A 17,447-nucleotide genomic window follows, 5' to 3' on the forward strand; every position below is an offset into this window, starting at 1 on the left:
TTTAAGTATGGCGGTCAAAGTGACCGCTGCTCGTCTTTCTAGGTATACGCAAAACGCCGTCTTTCTAGTGTTAAACAACAAATAGGTTTTAATGAAGATGGTATAGACTATGATATGATGATTTAAGTGATATTTCAATCTAAAGAAATGTGTATTTTGCTTTTTAATTATTTTTATTTTATAGTTTTATCTTGATTAAGTATACTTTATATAGATATTTAGTATTCTGTAAAAAATGCTATAATAAACAAGCTAATTACATTTTCATTGTAAGCTAATTATTTGTCTTAGATGCTACAAACTGAAATTTTATGTTAATGTTTAAAGATTTAGAAGTGAAAATGCTCCATAACTTTAAAAGTAAGTTTAAACTATAAAAATAATTAAATTAAAATTTTATCAAAATCTTTACATGCTTTTACTTTTGTATAAAAGGAAAAAAAAAACAACACAAAATCTATTTTTGCCACTGGCAAAAACTGGCAAAAACCTATTTTTGCCGGGCGGTAAAAACCGTGGTTTTTTCCATAGTTTTTTCCGCCCCCGGCAAAAACTTGCCAACCCTGGCTCACTGTATTAATTGCTGATAATCATACTACCCAAGTTCCTTTCTTTTGACCGGAAGTTAGTGGGTGCAGCGGTTATGGCGTTGGATACGGATTTAAAAATGTTCAACTAGCGATATGTTTTAATTTTTATTTGAGACTTGTGTTTTTGGAAGTATATCTTGCTAATTTTAATAGGGATGCCAAAAGCTTCAGGAAATTCTCCCTACTCCTTAAATTGCAGTGAAAGTAGCTTCATATTCCAGATTAAATATCAGTTAAGCATATTATAATTAACATCAGTTAAGTTTATTTAAAATTTTTATTTCATTTTTTTTCTCATTTATTTTTGTGAGAAAAAAAGATTTTGTTAAAGTGGGGCCCCTGCTGGCTGGGACCCAATTGGGCTCTTTTGCTCTAATTGGCTTAAGGCCGGATCTGCTTGTCCACAGTCCCACTGTTTTTAAACCGACTCCACAAAGTCGAAACAATACTTGAAGTTACACCTAATTCCCTTGCAACCAAAGCTTTTGACTGTCCTGCCTCAAGTCTACCCACAATTCTCCACCTCACGCCTTCGTTAAATGATGATGTTCACTCATTTCACCTAAAACTCAACAAAAAACAACAAGATTATTCAAGAAACACAATAAAAATCGCTACTCTGTTATAGAGTGGAATGAGCTGAGCAGCTGACTTGAGACTTTTATACCTCCCTGCTGCCTTAGCAACTCCCACAAAAATACGTAAATGCATCTAGGCGACATCAGCACCATAGTGCCATTATATGGCAACTAACTATGCGGGTTTTATGTGATATTTTCCTAGAAATGCACGAAAATGCTTTCCATCTCTTAATTTTGTCCACCAGTGTAGAAAAAACATCAATCAAAGAATAAAGTAGGTAATAGTTTTATTCAATACACAATGCAAATGGTTGATTTTAAAAAATGGTCAAATTTTAAAAAAATAGGAAAAAATATAAAAATTAAAATTTTTTATTATAATAAGATTAAAATTCTTTTCATAAATCTTTTGAAATTTTTACAATATATAGTTCATACATAAGCTGCAAAAATTTTGGAAATCAACAAAAAATAGATTTTTTTTGGATATTACTGCATTTCATCTTTTGCAGTCCAGCTTTGATTTTTTGCAGTAATTATGCACAAATTCTTGGTAAAATAATGGGGGGGGGGGGCGTTAAGGGATACTTTTCTCTTTTTTAGGGGAGGTCTTGCTCATGGAGAGTTTTGTTTTATTTAGAGGGGTGCATCCCTTTAGGAGATAATCAGGCTATCAAACCTTGATCTAAAAATAGAAACATATTTAAAAATTTGACTTTTTTTTTTTAATTTTGGGGCTTATGCATAATTTAAAGACATAATTGTTTTTTTTTTTTCTAAACTATTTTCACCACACTCATTCATGATGAGAAGACTCGACTTTTTTTTCAATCAAAGAGGTTTAAAAAAATATTATGGCCTCCTCCCTATGTACACAGGTATGAAACTCATCACACTTTTGTTAAAATGTAAAACTTCTGTTGAATTTTCAAACATTTTAAACTTTTAAGTACATTTTACTCATGTTGTATTAGGCTGAAAGTGAAAACAAACTGTTTTATTTTCTCCAATATGGGGTGAATCATTGAAAGAGAAAAAAAAAATGAACTAAAAATATGCATTGCACTAATTGTATTCGCTGCATCAACTATTTAAACCTTTTTTTCTCATAAGCATTGAGTAGACACTTACACTTGAAAATTAAGTAGTTTATTATATTACAAAAATCAAAAGTGGCACAAGTAATTATTTTGCCTCTTGATAGTGGCACTTTTCCCAGAAAGTTTGGTCATCCTTAGTCTATGCCGTCGTTTGACTAAAGCATCATAAATATTCTGGCCCTTTGGATGATGTAATTACTGAGCTTCACTGTTATTTATTAATAATAGCTTTTATATAATAGTATGTTCTCCCTAAGCGTATTTTTTCTGTAGCAGTTTTTTGTCCCAATTAGCAGTTTTTTGCCTCAGTTTGATAAGTAAGGTCTCGAGTAGTATAAAATAAGTGTCCAACAAGGAAAAATATCAGAATAAGACAAATTTATTGCTCTTGCATATTTCAAGCTTATTTCCCAACATAATTGCCATTAACAGCAACCCATTTGTTCAATCGTTCTTCCCATTTCTTCATTCTGTCCCTGAAGAAAGAGTTCGGTTGTCTGTGTACAGGGGCGGACTGGCCGACTTTGGCCTAGTCGGTAAAAGAGTATTTTGTTTGGCCCACCTTTATAAATTAAAAAAGTTAAATTAACCAGTACCAGATCTCTCGATTCTTCCGAGCCGAGCAAAGACAGTAAACTACCTCCAGTTTCTGTTTTCCTTTAAGTTTCTAAATCAAGTTTTAAAGTTCTAAAAAAAGAAAATTATGAAATATAAAATAAAGCTAACAGTGTCGTATTTTTTATGTGCCTTCAAAGAAGGATACTAATGGTTATAAGTCTCAAAAAGCACATCTTAACGCTTCTATACTGACAACATAGGAAAAAAAGGAATCTGGTCATTTCCCCCGGAATTTTTCCAAAATTGGTTGATCTATATAGGCAAACAGAGAAAATAATCTGGAGAAGGGGTTTTAGTTCCCTTCCTAGCGATATTTTCCTAGTTGATCTTAAAAAACGGCAATTTTGAAATTTTCGGTAATATTGAAGGGAGGGAAAAGAAGGGGTTCCTCCACAACTTAGTTTTTTTTAACTTCTTTTTCTTTTTTTTTCTTCAAAATTGAAGTCTATTTTATTCGATCTTTGTTTGTAACAGAATGCGAGAGCTCTTCCCATAAATTCTACAAAATGGGAAGTTTTAGAAATGCAATTTTAGGTTACCCTTCGTAAAATTAATGGAACAGGGAAGCATCGAGAGTTCTCTATGAAAACACTTTAACTTTGAACTATTAAAAAATGCAAAACTATCATTGGTCACGTTTGAGAGAGGAGGCTCAGTGATCTAGAAGCATTTAAAAACTGGAGTATACTCTATCCAATTTTAAACTACATTTAGTTACTATTAGGAATCCGGGGACTCTCCTTCAGAGTTTTTCGACATTGAAAATTTAAAAGTATAATCTTATAATATGTTTCAAAGCATTAAAAAGAAAGGGGACAGGTTTCCTGAGTGTTTCCCCCAATATTTTTAGAGGGCGCCGTGTCCTTCCACTTTTTAGCTAACCTTTGACCCTTAACTTGATCAATCCCCCATGCCCCTTAAAAGTTTAACAAAACTTCACAAAAGTGAAATTTTTTTCAAAAGGTAAAGCTTTGCACAAGCCTGTCCTTGAAACATCACTCTCTCGTTTCAGTTACTTATCCACTAGAATCTGATTAGAATATATTGTTTTTTGCATTACCTTTAAAACTAAACATCAAAAAGCTTTTCAATATTTTAAAAATAATTACTATCAAAAGTGCTTGAACTTTGTTATGTACCTAGAGAACCAAAAAGTAAAAGAAGCACCTTTTGTGTTTTACAAAACTTCTTAAAAAGTACCCTTTAATCTGAAAGCGCATGCCCTGTTTTTTTGGTTTGTTGGAAACACTAGTTCCCTCTGGGCATTTTTTTCTGAAATTGAAATCAATTTTAGGCTATACTGTAGATAAAAGGATTTTGGAACTCTCCCACGAAAATTTCGAAAAGTGAGATTTTCAGCTATCTTTAGTGACTTTATGGGAGCCATGGACCCTAGAGCTCTAAAATCTAGAGAGCAAGTTGATAACAGAGGAAAGCATTCGCTCGTGTGAACTTCGGCTATTTCCTTTGGTCCCTGCTTAAGATAGAAAAAAATATAAACCTGTTTCCAAACGCTCTTTTCACATAGAGTAAATAAATGACATGTTTTTTTTATTATTATGACACTTAAAAAAATTTCATGTGTGAATTTAAATGTTTTAAGTTCAATAAAAAAATTGCTTGAAGTGGCCCACTTGGCGATTGGCCCAGTCAGGAATCCCCAACTAGCTGACCTGGGCAGGGTCTCTGGCTGTGCATGTGTATCCATTTGTGCATGGATGCCTGAACTTGGGCACACGCTTTAAAATGTTGATCTTTAAACTTCTCTTTCAATTTTGAGAGCGACGGTAAGACAAACTGCCAAATTTGCGCTGTAAGAAGATTGTGAAACCACTGTGAATTTCAGTCTTTCCATAACATCCTGTGTTTGTGCCCTAAAATGCGGTCTTGCATTCTTGTGATACAAAATAACGATGCTTCTTTCTTGTCTGATTCTGCAGATACTTTGCTTGAGAGTAATCATAATGTTGCACAGTTCCTGTCACAATTCACTGTCACATCTCGAGTCGGAAATTCTGTGTAGAGCACACCACTTGCATGTAAAAAAATAGTGAGTTTTTTTGCTGATGGAACAGTTCTGAATTTCTTGACATTCGGAGAACCAGGATGAAGAGAACTGTCACTGTAAACTGCTTTCATAAGCCTATGAATTTCGATTGAAGTGCAGTTATCTAGTGTCAACTCTTTATTACCTATTGCTGCTGTGCACGAAAATTGGTCAGAGTACTCATTACTGATGGCCACTTCCATTTACAGGTTTTCAACACTGAACTGAAAGATCGCAAGAATATTACACTAATATATAAACTACCGAAAGAATGCGCAATCGTCTCTCTTCCCACTACTAGCGACACCACATGGTTGGAGACCTTGCTTATCAATCCCCCCTTGTATTTATGAAGTCATTTGTAGCTTTTCCACTAAAAATTCAACTGCGCTGGGTATATCTTAGGAACTTATTATTGACAGATACTGTTTCAGTTTTAATCATTGATATTCTCAATATATTATTTGTAATTTCAGTTAGATTCCCAAGATGAGCAAGCTGCTGCAATAAGAAGAGAACTTGATGGTCGCATTCAAAAAGCGAACGAGATGGAAAAGGTAAAAAGTTTTAATCTTGAACATTTTAATTACTTATTCCAGCTGCATTTTTTATCAGTAGATAGATCTGTCATCAGATAAAATAGATCATAATACTTTCCAGGGCTCGAAAATTATATTGCCCAATATGCCCAGGGTATGTAAAAATTCTGATCGGGCATGAATCTTTTACCCTTACATGCCCAGCTGGGCATGTAATTATTACAATTTTTAAATTAAGTATTTTTAATTTTAATGACTTATTATGTACTATTTATTTAAACTTTTTTTATGTTGCATATTGAAATAATTCTTGATTCAGATACAAAGCTGTGAAATTAATATTTTGTGTGATTAATGCTAGACAACGAACTCAAATATTTTTATTATTATACAATTAAAAAAAAGCTGGGCATGTAGAAGTTTATTCGGGCATGTACCTTTTAGACAAACATGTAGGACATGTAAAGTTTTTAAGATTTTTCTAGTCCTGATACTTTGTTTTAAATTTACTAATAATCGATTATTAATACCAACCTGATAATTACAATTTAGTTTATGATGTGTTTTTTTCCATAACTCATTTATTTAAATAGAACAAATTGCTGAATCTTCTCTGTAGTACACGTAAAAAAAACTTGTTAAACATATTTTCGGAAAATTTTATTATAGCTTTTTTGATTTATAATGAAAAATTTGACAAACCAGTAACAGGTTTTAGTTCTAACAAAAGTGGTCCTGGTCTTTTTATGTACACCTAATCAAAAAAGTTCCCTATAGGTGCTTTTGAAATTATTCCTCTCATCACTGTTAATACTTTCTAGAAATTTATTTCCTTCAGTTATAGCAACGATATAGTATTTTATTTGATTTTCTGTTGTCTGTAAATTGCATCTAAATACATAAAAGGTTTTCAGATTTTTCTCTTAGTTCTCATGCTTTTCTTGCAAATTATTATGGACTGCGTAGGCATGAAATTGTTAATGCAAAGTTCAAGTTGAGTTATTCATATGAATTCTGTTTGCTGCTAGCCAGAGTTCCAGAAATCCATTGCCCCCCTCCCCCTCCCTCTTATTCCATCCTGTCTGGGTTCAGGAACGGCAAGGATGGTCAAATTTCTGAAATCGGCATCCACTCAAACAGCATTTGAATACTTGACAGTAAAAATTGAAACCAGTGATTAAAAAAATATTTATTATTTCTCCCAATGAAAGGTCATAAATCATCCATTTCGCACACTATAAAGAAAATTTGTCTGAAAAGAGAATGAAAGTGTCTGTAAAGAAAAATTCTACTGTACCTAATATTAAGCTGGACAACATTTACTATTGCAGTAGAGTTTTCTGAAAGAATAATAATTACCTGTGTTCAAAATCAAACAGGATGTATGAAATGCAATAGTTAACTGTTAACCAAAAAAAAAAAAGTGAATGAATTAGACACTGCACCAAAAATTAAAACTTGCCTAAATGCATGAGATTAGTATGAAGAACATTGGTGGTTATGACATCCCACCAAAAACACAATAAATTATCAAATTAAATATGTTTTTTTTTATGTAAAAATTGTGTTGCTTTAATGTTCAGAGCTTCCTATGGGTAAGTATAATTTTATATAATTTTTGTCATGCAATATTTTTTGAGTACATATTTAAAAAAATATTATCTTTATTTAAAAAAAATATAAAAGGACATGTAACATTTTTTTTTGTGGATGGGTAAGAATTCACCCATATGATGGGTCAATAGTCATCCATATGAATGGGCTAGAATTTGTTGATTACCTGAAACCACCCACAAACTAATCTCTTACTATAGCAATCTTATTCTTCAGTGTTCTTTTATTACATTTTAGCATCATCCTTTTCCACCTTGTCCCTCGAGATAATTTCACACACAATAAATAAATAGATGTTAAACATATGGGGCCTTAGTCTTCTGCGCAGAGTATAAAATTCTCTTCATGTAAAAACCAGACTAGGCAAAACTAGGGGCGGACTGGTCTATTGGCCAGCTGGCAGGCGCGGTCTTCTACCTGTGCACCTTTGTGCTCTCAAATATGTGTGTCTTCTTTTTTTTTTGCCCTTGAACTTGTGTGCCTTCGTTTTTTTTTTTGCATCCTTAAACCTGTGTCTCTCCCCCCCCCTTGTCCTGGTACATGTGCGCCCTTTGGGAGTTAAGTTTGGTGTCCTCTTAGCAAATCCACCCCTGGGCAAAACCAACTTAGTGCAAACTTGTCCATGCGGAGAATTTTATGCTTTTGAACATAGACTTATGTGCCCATTGTTATTTTAACAGACAATGGTGCTGAGTACCGCCAAAGATTGTTACCAAATTGACCTTAAATAATCTGTCAGATCATTACATAGGTTCTGAGTACAGTAAAATTGGGAAAAGAATCTATGGGAACTAAATATTCTTTGAAAGATTGAAAAGCGATAGCTCTGTGCAGGTAAATATTCTTTGCATTTTAATATTTCAGAATCGAAAATTAATGCCTAAGTTCGTACTCAAGGAAATGGAAAGTTTATATATTGAAGAATTGAGGTCTTCAATTAATCAGCTGATGTTGAATCTTGAAAGCTTACCAGTTTCCAAGGGTGGTGCTGATGGAAAATATGGCCTTCAAAAACTAAAGAGATACAATCATAGGTATTTTGTATTTCTTTTAAAATCTATTGAGATTTTCATTAACTGATTTTTGTATTTATTCTAATATTATACTCTTCATATTTAATGCTGCTGATAAAGTAGATCCAGGTAATATATTAAAACTTCTGTTTTGGTAAAGTCGGTCTAAAAATATTCTTTTGAGTTGCCGGAGTAATCTCAAGTGCTTAAAAGTTTTTGTTTTTCATTCTGAAATGTAGATGCACATTGCTTCCATTGAAAATTTATTAAGCAATTAGCCGCTAAAGAAACTTGAATTAGAGTTATTATCTGACAAAATTTTTTAATTTACAAAATGTATTCTTCTAGTTTAGAGGTCTTAGCAGATTAACTATAAATAAAATATTTAAAATTAATTATAAATGTGCATGAATTTTTAAAAATAAATTTTGATACTGGAGATTTTATTTTTAGTAATTTTATGTTTCAGTTTTGAAAATGTTTTAAAATTATGTTCTATTTTAATACTATTAAGTAATTCTGTTCATTTTGCATACTATTAAGAAAAAAAAACACATCAAAAAAGTGAAGTTTTCTTCTTTACTTATGTTAGTATTAGGAATTTATATTATCTTATTCTTATATCAGAATATCCTTGTTTTTATAATTGCACCTATTTCTTAACATTTTGCGCAAATGAGCATATAACTTATAGCTGTTGAGCAAAAGTAAAACTTTGTGATTTTTTTTTTAATTTAGTATCACATCAATTATAAACTATTTATATGACCTAAATTTTGTGTCTGCAATGTATTGCAGTTTAATTTCATAATGAGTGGTATCTCATCAAATTTCTAGGAACTAAATGAAGAGTTATTTTGAAATCAAGTTAGAAATGAATACATAATGTAGTAAGAGTCTGAACTGAATTAAGACTTCAGATGACTTTTCTGTTAGTGTTCAGTTAATTTCTTAATTTTTTTAGAACATATAATGTTTTAGGTTTATAGTTAAATGTATTTTAAATATATAATTTAGAATATTCCTTGAATTAAGTATTAATATAAGAATGAAAACTATGTTTATTAATGATCACTTACATGTTTTAGATTTATTTTCAAGAGAAACTCACTTTATTGCACAACTAATGTGCAGTTAACTAGTATTTTATGTCCCTGAGATTACATTTCAGTACTTATTTTATTTATGTTTATCTAAAAGATAAGTTAGAAACTGATCTTAAGGATAAGTGGAACCTTAAAAGAAGAAGAAAAACAAAAAAAGATTTTTCAGGAAAGAAAGTTTAAGGTTTGACCTAATGTCCAAGTTTATTGAAGAGCTTTTTCTTAAACCGTTGTTTTTTTAGAAAAAAATGAGTAAATTGAATTTATTATTTTGAAATCATCATTTAGTTGAAATTTGTTAAACAGGAATAATTTGCAGTTGAAATCATAGGGGATTTTTTTAACTTGATCTGGAATTCGTTATTTTGAAAAATGAAAAATACGTTTTATTATCTATGAAAGTATTTGAGCACTGTGCTATTTCCAAGGCTGTTACCAAAGGAAACTATGTTATCTTTTTTTTTTTTTAAATTTATGCGAATGTATTTTGGACAATTATTTACATCAGTATCCATTTTGAAGCTCAAATAAAAAATAAAACAGGTAATGAAACCATGCCAATTGTTTTGTATACTTTTTTTGAAAAGGTAAAAAGTAAGTTTCTCAAAAAGGACAAAAGTAAGCTATTTTAATCATAATTATACTTAAGACTGTATTTTGTGAAATGAAATTTGTTGGTCAATTTAAAGTGCATAATTCACTACAATCTGAATGTTACTGAATTAAATACTTATTTAATGACATTTATGCTAGTTATTAATTAAGAACGAGTAACTAGTTTAGTTCTTAACCTTAATCCAAATTGAGTTAAGCAATGTATAATTAAAAAGAAAAACTATTTTAAAACCTTGTTATTCTTCTAATAGTTTGGATACTTTTTACTTATATTTTTTTATAAATTCAATCAACTCATAAGCTATTTCAAAAAATAAATCGCTACATATGAGATTGTCTTTTGTGCTTAAAGAGTAAGATATACTTTTAGACAATTTCCCATTATATCTTTAGTTGCATGTCTTACCCATTTCCTGTAAACTGTTCCTTTTGCTGTAGGTTTAGTAGTTATTCTTTGTGAATGATTGTCCCTTTCTTTTTTACGCTGCTTGTAGTCGGCGCCGCTCTTCTGTTCTAAGGCAGGTAGATTTGAGCAGAAGATTTTAATTTTGTATTGAAGTTGAAGCATGTAATTTATGTGCTTTCCCTGCTGTACAGACTTCTAAAAGTATATATATAGGGTGATTCGGGAAAATTGAACTTATTCCATGACTAAATATTTTATTTGGGAATGATAGCAAAAGATTCATACTAATATGCAAATTTTCTACTCGCAGTCAAGTTTTATTTTATATGTTACGAGTGTTCAATATGGCAACCCTTTGCAATAGGGGAAACATTAAGACAATATGAGAATTCTCCCCAAACGTGTTAAAGCATATCAGAACCAATCGAGTTTTATATATGCATCATGATCAGAGTTCGCCGATATATATCAGTCGATATCTATTATGATAAATATCACGATAGTTGGATGCTTCACTTGCCAAATCGATTAACTCCATAAAACAAAAAGTTGAGAAAGGTGATGAAGAAGATTGTGTTTTCCATAAGAGTGAATGGGCCCTTGTTTTACATTTTCTGCCATTACAGGATCAGAAATGTACTGAACCGAAACTTTTATAAAAATTTCATGTTAAGCTAAGCATTGATTAAGCGCTATTGAAGCAGAAATGAGGATTTTTTAAAAAAAGTGGAGTTAATTGATTTGGCAACTGAGGCATCCATATATCAGATATTTATCTTGAAAATATCATGATATTTTGATATTTTCGATATATATTTTTTCAACTATGGTATTTTGGATATAAAAAGTATATTAATCATAGGAATATTGTTCATGTGTTATTAAAAATAACCAAAAAGTTATGTACTATATTTTTATGATACATAATACATCATTAATATAACAAAGTAATATAATATTCCTTTTTTACTTATATTTTATATTCATAAAATTATTAGCAATGTGACAATTTTAATTTATACTAAAATTGCCTAATTAAATATTAAACATTGCTCAGAAAAAAAGATAATGTCTCATTACAGACTAATGCATATTATTTATCTCTGAATCATATAACTGTAAAAGTAGCGAACAGAAGAAAAATGAGTAAAACAGCTAATGCTAAATTAACTCCATTAAAATTCATAGAAAAGAAAAATAAAATATTCGATATAAATAATGAAAGAAACACTAATTTTAAGTCTACATGTTGTAATTATAATATACGAAAATCAAGAGTGATTTTAGGATACATTTACTATTTTGAAGACTTTAGTTTGTGCTAATTGAAAATATCAGATATATATATCAAAATATCCAATATATATCAAAGTACAGTGAAACCTGTCTACAATGATACTGTTGGGATCTAAACAAATATGGTTATAGACAGGTCATCGTTATAGACAGGTTTATTGTTATAGACAGTATTGTTATACACAGGTTTCACTGTATTGGATATATATTACAATATCGGATATGTGTTCCATATTACGAAAAATATGATATTTTCGAACCCTGATCATGATTGAATTTCAGGCAATGTGATTATCGATTTTGTGTTTGCAAACTCGAGAACACAGTGTGCCTTCTGTTGAAGAGTTGCCATTTTGACAATCAACAAACAACTGAAAATTTTTTGAAGACTGATGCATTTAGCACCATCACCCGTCAACTATCTGAAACATAGTAATGTAACCTTTCAAACAGCCACTCTCTCATTCTGATTCATGCAATTATTTTTAAAATGAACGTATGAATGAATAATCTTGGAATTAGTTCGATCATTTCGAATCATCCTGTATATTCTACCACAGAGGTTCCCAAACTTCAGACTTCCTTGGACCCCCTCCTGAAAAATTATAAACTCCCCCCCCCCCCCCACTAAGCCGCGAATAATAATTAAAAAAATTTGACACAGAAAAATCTATTTTTTTCTATTATATATGTACGTTTCTTTTCCTTTAAATTTATTTATTCATTGTTCTGTATATTTTTCAGAGCTCTTGTCTGGTTTTCCTTTCTTACATTATTTTTTTGAGTTATGCAAGTAAAATTCTATTTGAAATTTAGTTAGGAATGAAAATGTTATCCCCAAATTTCTACAACATGTTTACTAACAAAAATGAACTTTTGAACTTCGTGAACAAAACAATGTTAGCCTAGCTTAAATGTGTTAATTTTTCATATGAGTTGCAATTTTATGACGTATTAGGATTTTAATTATTAATTATGGTTTGGGAAAACCTACCCTGGCAGCGTTGTAGTAGCCTTCACTGCTGTAAAAATGTGCCTCAGTGTCTGCATTTTACTTAATATAGTTTTGTAACTATATGAACTTCCTCATGTGCACAAAAATAATTAATCTGTGTAGTGTGTTTACTTCCAAGAGTTACGAGGAGGAGGGGGGGGGGGCTTCTGCGTCCTGCATGTATACTTAAGCAAGAACTGTTTTGTTCCTCATAAATGTGCTTTCTTTTTGAATTAAAATATCGTTACTCGTCCTTCAATATCAAGGGGTCCGCGAACCACAGTTTGGGAAACTCTGTTCTACCATGTTTATTTGGTTATTTGAAAGACATTCCATTGGGAAAAGTATCAAGTGGCATTAAATCTTTTTAGATTTTATTGCATATCTGAGTTTTGGAAGAAATACAATTGCAAGCTGTATAATTTAAGAAATGTCTGACAGATTTTCTTTTGAAAATGACTTTTGGTAGTGAATTTATTTCGAAATAACATTTGTTTCACCATTTCTAGCTATCTCTCGGCATCATCAAATTTATGGCCTGATTGCAGTCCCCTTAAAGTGCTAATGTGCCTGCAAGCTCCGCTTTGGATACTCATTTACAATGCATTAGTCTTTTCTTTTTCCTACATGTAGGCTTCATTCCTTTATTGCTTTGCCGTATGTTTTATTTTGCATGTTTTATATTTTATTATTCTTTTGTTTTCATGCTTTTAAATATTTTAATAAAGCATTTTTATATCAAATGTTAATTTATTACATAATGTTAGCGCAAAAGATTACTTTGAATTTTCCTTTCATTTGCATTTGCTTGCTTTCTGATTTTTTAATTGTTTAAAATGCCAATTGATATAGCTAAAATGTTGTCTAAAAGATATAAAATATTCTAGAGATTTGTTTAAAAAAAAAGAAAGAAAAAAAATGAGAGAGGGAAAGAGAAAGAAGGATCCTAAAAACTATGTTGAGCTTTTTTTTCTTATTTTGCATGTGGTTAGTGAAAGAGTTTTAAATTCCAATTTCTTTTAAAGCTTCTTATGTGATAATCTGCACTTACTGTGTACTCCTGATTTTGCATCATTCAGTTGATCCTAAAATAGTTTTGCACTAAAAAAAATCAATATTACTTTAAAACTTTTTGTAAAAATAGTTTAATATTTTTGATGACTTTATAAATTTTTAAATATTTTTGCAACTCTGGTGTTGAGTTAAAATAAGTGCACAAACCTTTAAAAATATAGTGTATCTTCAACAGATTTTTCCATCTCTTATTTTCCTCAATTTAATCTATGTAAGAACCATACGTAATATACACGTATAAAATTAATACACATATTTATAGTTTTCTTAAAATGCTTTTTGGGTTAATTGTTTAAGATTGAAAATATTCAGTTTCAGACTAAAGATTTTTTTTTTTTGGTAAGATTTTTGATAAACCATATGTATCAAGCCCAAATAAAATTTTTTATACTGAACTGTTTTTGCTTTTTCTTTTGAAACACATTTGTTAGCTTTTTTTAAGTTGGACACATAATTCAAGTTCTTACCCAAATTCTAAAATCTTTGCCAACCAAACTACATACAATTAAAATAAGGATGTGTGTGTGTGTGTGTTTTTTTTTTTTTTTTTTTTGCAAAATTAATAGAAATCCTTAATGTTTACTTTCAAAGCTTTGTAATTTCTTCTTAGTAAATGCTAAACCAATGTCATTTCCCAGTGGTTATTAAGTGAAATACAGATACTGATTAAAATAGTGGTGCGTTTTCAAAATAGTGGAATTTATTTAAATAACCGAAGAAAAAAAATGACCCCCCCCCCCCAACTGAAAGTAGTAGTTTTTGATCAAACTACTCATCAAGTAGCCAACATTTGCATTTTGTATGTTTATATTTTTAAGAAAACCTTAGATAGAAAAATGAGCTTCATTTATAGTAGCTTTTATTTCTAAAAAAGAGCATACTTGTTAATTTTTTAAAATTGTTTTCTGTATTTTTGGGGAGGGGGGGAGGTGATGATAAAGTGAGTGTGTTTCATATGTAAAACATTATCCGCCAAAATACAACAGTATACTCTGGAGTTCACAAAGTCGAAGGAACAGTAAGAAAAATTAGAGTTTTCGGGACAAGGTCATAATTATAATAAAATAATATTCTAAAAATTAGTCACTATAGTTAAAAATAAATGGAAACATATAATAAAAATTGAAAAAAAAAAGGCTTAATACAATAACAAAAATTTTAATTTTTAAAATGAGCCAAAAATAATAGAAAAAAAAGAATACTCTAGTGAAATAGCAAAATGTAGTGGTTTACTAGGACTAAATTTATTAAAGATTTGGATTACCAAGTTGCCGAACGGTTTCAAATGAGATTTTAGTGCCCTGGAGCAAAAGAAGTTGGACAAAGGAATGCACCATTCCCTGCGTATCTAAAGGGTTTTCCGTTCATCTCCCCTTTTTACAAAGGCGGAAATAGTCAAAGGTCCAACAAAATGGCGTGAGAAGGGGGCAAAAAGTTTTAGATAGGTTTTTTTGGGCTTCTCAGAACTTACATTTTTCCAAAAGCACCAGGCTCTAGAATGAAAGTGACAGTAGATAAGCTTCTCCGAGTCATATCTAATCCCTGAGAGAAATAATGAAGGGTGTGAGAAATTTTTTAAACATTCCTTGAGTTGCTTCAAGACGATAAACTGCAGTTTTTATGCGGAAAGAATTATATTTGACTTTGAAAAATATTCAACATAAAAAGGTTTTGGTTAAAAACTCTTCGGCATAAGAATGAAAAATAACGTTAGATAAATGCACAAATTCAAGGGAGAAAATAATTTTTTTCAAGGTTTTTGAGATATCAATAGTATATTGTATGTTATATGAGAAAAACATTTCAAAAAGGCTTTCTGTTTTCTCTTCATGAAATTTTGTGCATACAAAAATGCTAGATTTTTGAAAATGTTCCCTACAACAGATCAGCAATGAATTTTATTTTTGCAAAGTTGCCAACTCTCCTGATTCATTTGGGGGACTCCCAAATTTCGATGTCTTCCCCTGAGCTCCCTATTGAAGTAAATATCTCTAGAATTTTCATCAAAACAACAGAATTCTCTAAAAAAGGGATTTTTCAGTGATGAGGATTTTGAAAAAAATCCCAGTTGTAAAACCATCCCAATCACAGAAACAAAAACTTTTCATACACGAGTATGAACATTTTATTTGTCCAATCATTATTAAAGCATGTTGATTTGATTTTCTTTTGTAAAATTTTTATTCACCAAAAAAATGCATTAAAACATTCCAGATTTTTTACTGAACTTTCAAAGTTCTTACCTGCGGCAAGAAATGTTTATTATCTCTTATAATATTTTATAAGAGACAACACACTTAAGCCAATTTTAAAACATTTTTAAAGCAAAGACTATAAGTTATAACTTTTTAACTACAAAAAAGTAAGAATGGTAATCCCAATTCCCGATGTTGTCGACGGCAAATGTAAGGTCCTAAACGGGGTAATTGAGGAAATCCCTAATTTTCATCATCCAATGTTGGCAGCTATGCTTTTGTGAAAATGAGTTTAATTTCATGCAATTTACCCTTTTTGTTTGGTGAAAAACTGATGATTTACGAATTACACTGAAATTTAAAAATGTAGGTCAGGTCACATCAGGCCCAGCAAAATGTTGAGCACATGAACATAATAACAAACGTGTGTTAGGTAATTTTAAGCAGTCATTTTTTAGCTTCTAAATGCTAATAAATTTGTGAGTAGTTCGCTTTTGCTTTTTTTTTTTTTTTTTGTACTTTTTGAGATAGTGATGATTTGTTAGTTTTGACGGCTGAAAATTTTATTGTGGTTCCGTTTTACTATAGTTTAAAATTAACTGTATACCGGCAGACCTTGTATGCTTGTTGATGGTTGACATCAACACTCATACTAGTGTAGTGACGTTTCTAGCACGTTTGTCACCCGGAGCAGTAGTTTTAGGCGTTGCCCCCCCCCCCCCAAAAAAAAAAAGTTAACATGAAGTTTATACAGTTTTCAAAATCAAATGTTGATTTATGTGGAGAAACTGCAGTTTGGCTTCAAGGACAAGTGTAAATTATGAACTAATTTTATCTTAAATTTGTAAAAAATATACAAATATAACAATTTTGCTATATTTCATCTTTTCATGGAAATTTGATAGCTCACATATAATTTAAGACATCATTTGAGGAGAAATGTCAGAATTGAAGTTTTTGTACTCTTCATAAACTCTTAAATCCATATTGGGCGTCATCCTCCATAAGGGTATCACCTTGGGTGGACCACTCCTGCCCCCTGGTAGTAATGCTACTGACTAAAGTACTAAGTTTTTTCTTGCCTTAAAAATTCCCAGAAGTATTTTTTAGAGAATTGAGAAAAGAGGATGTAGAGAAATGGAAGTATTTCAAAAAGAATAGTAGATATAAAGCCATTTGAGGAAATGGTGTCTTATTGAATAAATACGAACACGTGCACAATACAGTTGGCGCTCAATTTTACAAACTTTTGACGATGACAAAAAGTTTGTTATGTAGACAATGTGTAAAATCAAACAGCAATGCTTTAGTAAAATATTCTTCAAACATGTTAAGCTTTTTAAATCCAAAAATTGGGAATTAGAGCTTCATAAAATCAAATTTTAACTGCATATTGGGTGTGTAGGTTGACTTAAACATAAACCAAAGCATTTATTATCCGGGTTAGGCTCAGAACTAAAAAAAGGATGAAGAATTACACAATCAACTATTCATGGATACCAAGCATATCTCTTTCAGTCAATACTGTCACTTTGAATGTTGCATGTGCTGTCATTAGGTAGCTGCATGATCAAATTAGAAATAGTTACATGAAGTACGCCACCAGCTCAGTCATTCCAGCCGAGGACCACAGTTTCGTTCTTATTAGCACTCATTAGCCCG

At 30.9% G+C, this 17,447-nt stretch overlaps 1 protein-coding gene across 1 annotated transcript in view; it reads left to right on the forward strand.

The window, feature by feature from the left end:
• The window catches only part of LOC129229912 (calcium-dependent secretion activator 1-like), a 168,923-nt gene that overhangs the window by 12,156 nt on the left and 139,320 nt on the right, over nucleotides 1-17,447 (forward strand). The window contains exons 2-4 of the mRNA XM_054864293.1: nucleotides 5,413-5,493; nucleotides 7,954-8,123; nucleotides 13,026-13,145. Coding sequence (XP_054720268.1) covers nucleotides 5,413-5,493; nucleotides 7,954-8,123; nucleotides 13,026-13,145 — 371 coding nt within the window. The remainder of the gene's footprint in view (nucleotides 1-5,412; nucleotides 5,494-7,953; nucleotides 8,124-13,025; nucleotides 13,146-17,447) is intronic.

Source organism: Uloborus diversus, chromosome 9 (assembly GCF_026930045.1).
Source record: "Uloborus diversus isolate 005 chromosome 9, Udiv.v.3.1, whole genome shotgun sequence".
Taxonomy (NCBI): domain Eukaryota; kingdom Metazoa; phylum Arthropoda; class Arachnida; order Araneae; family Uloboridae; genus Uloborus; species Uloborus diversus.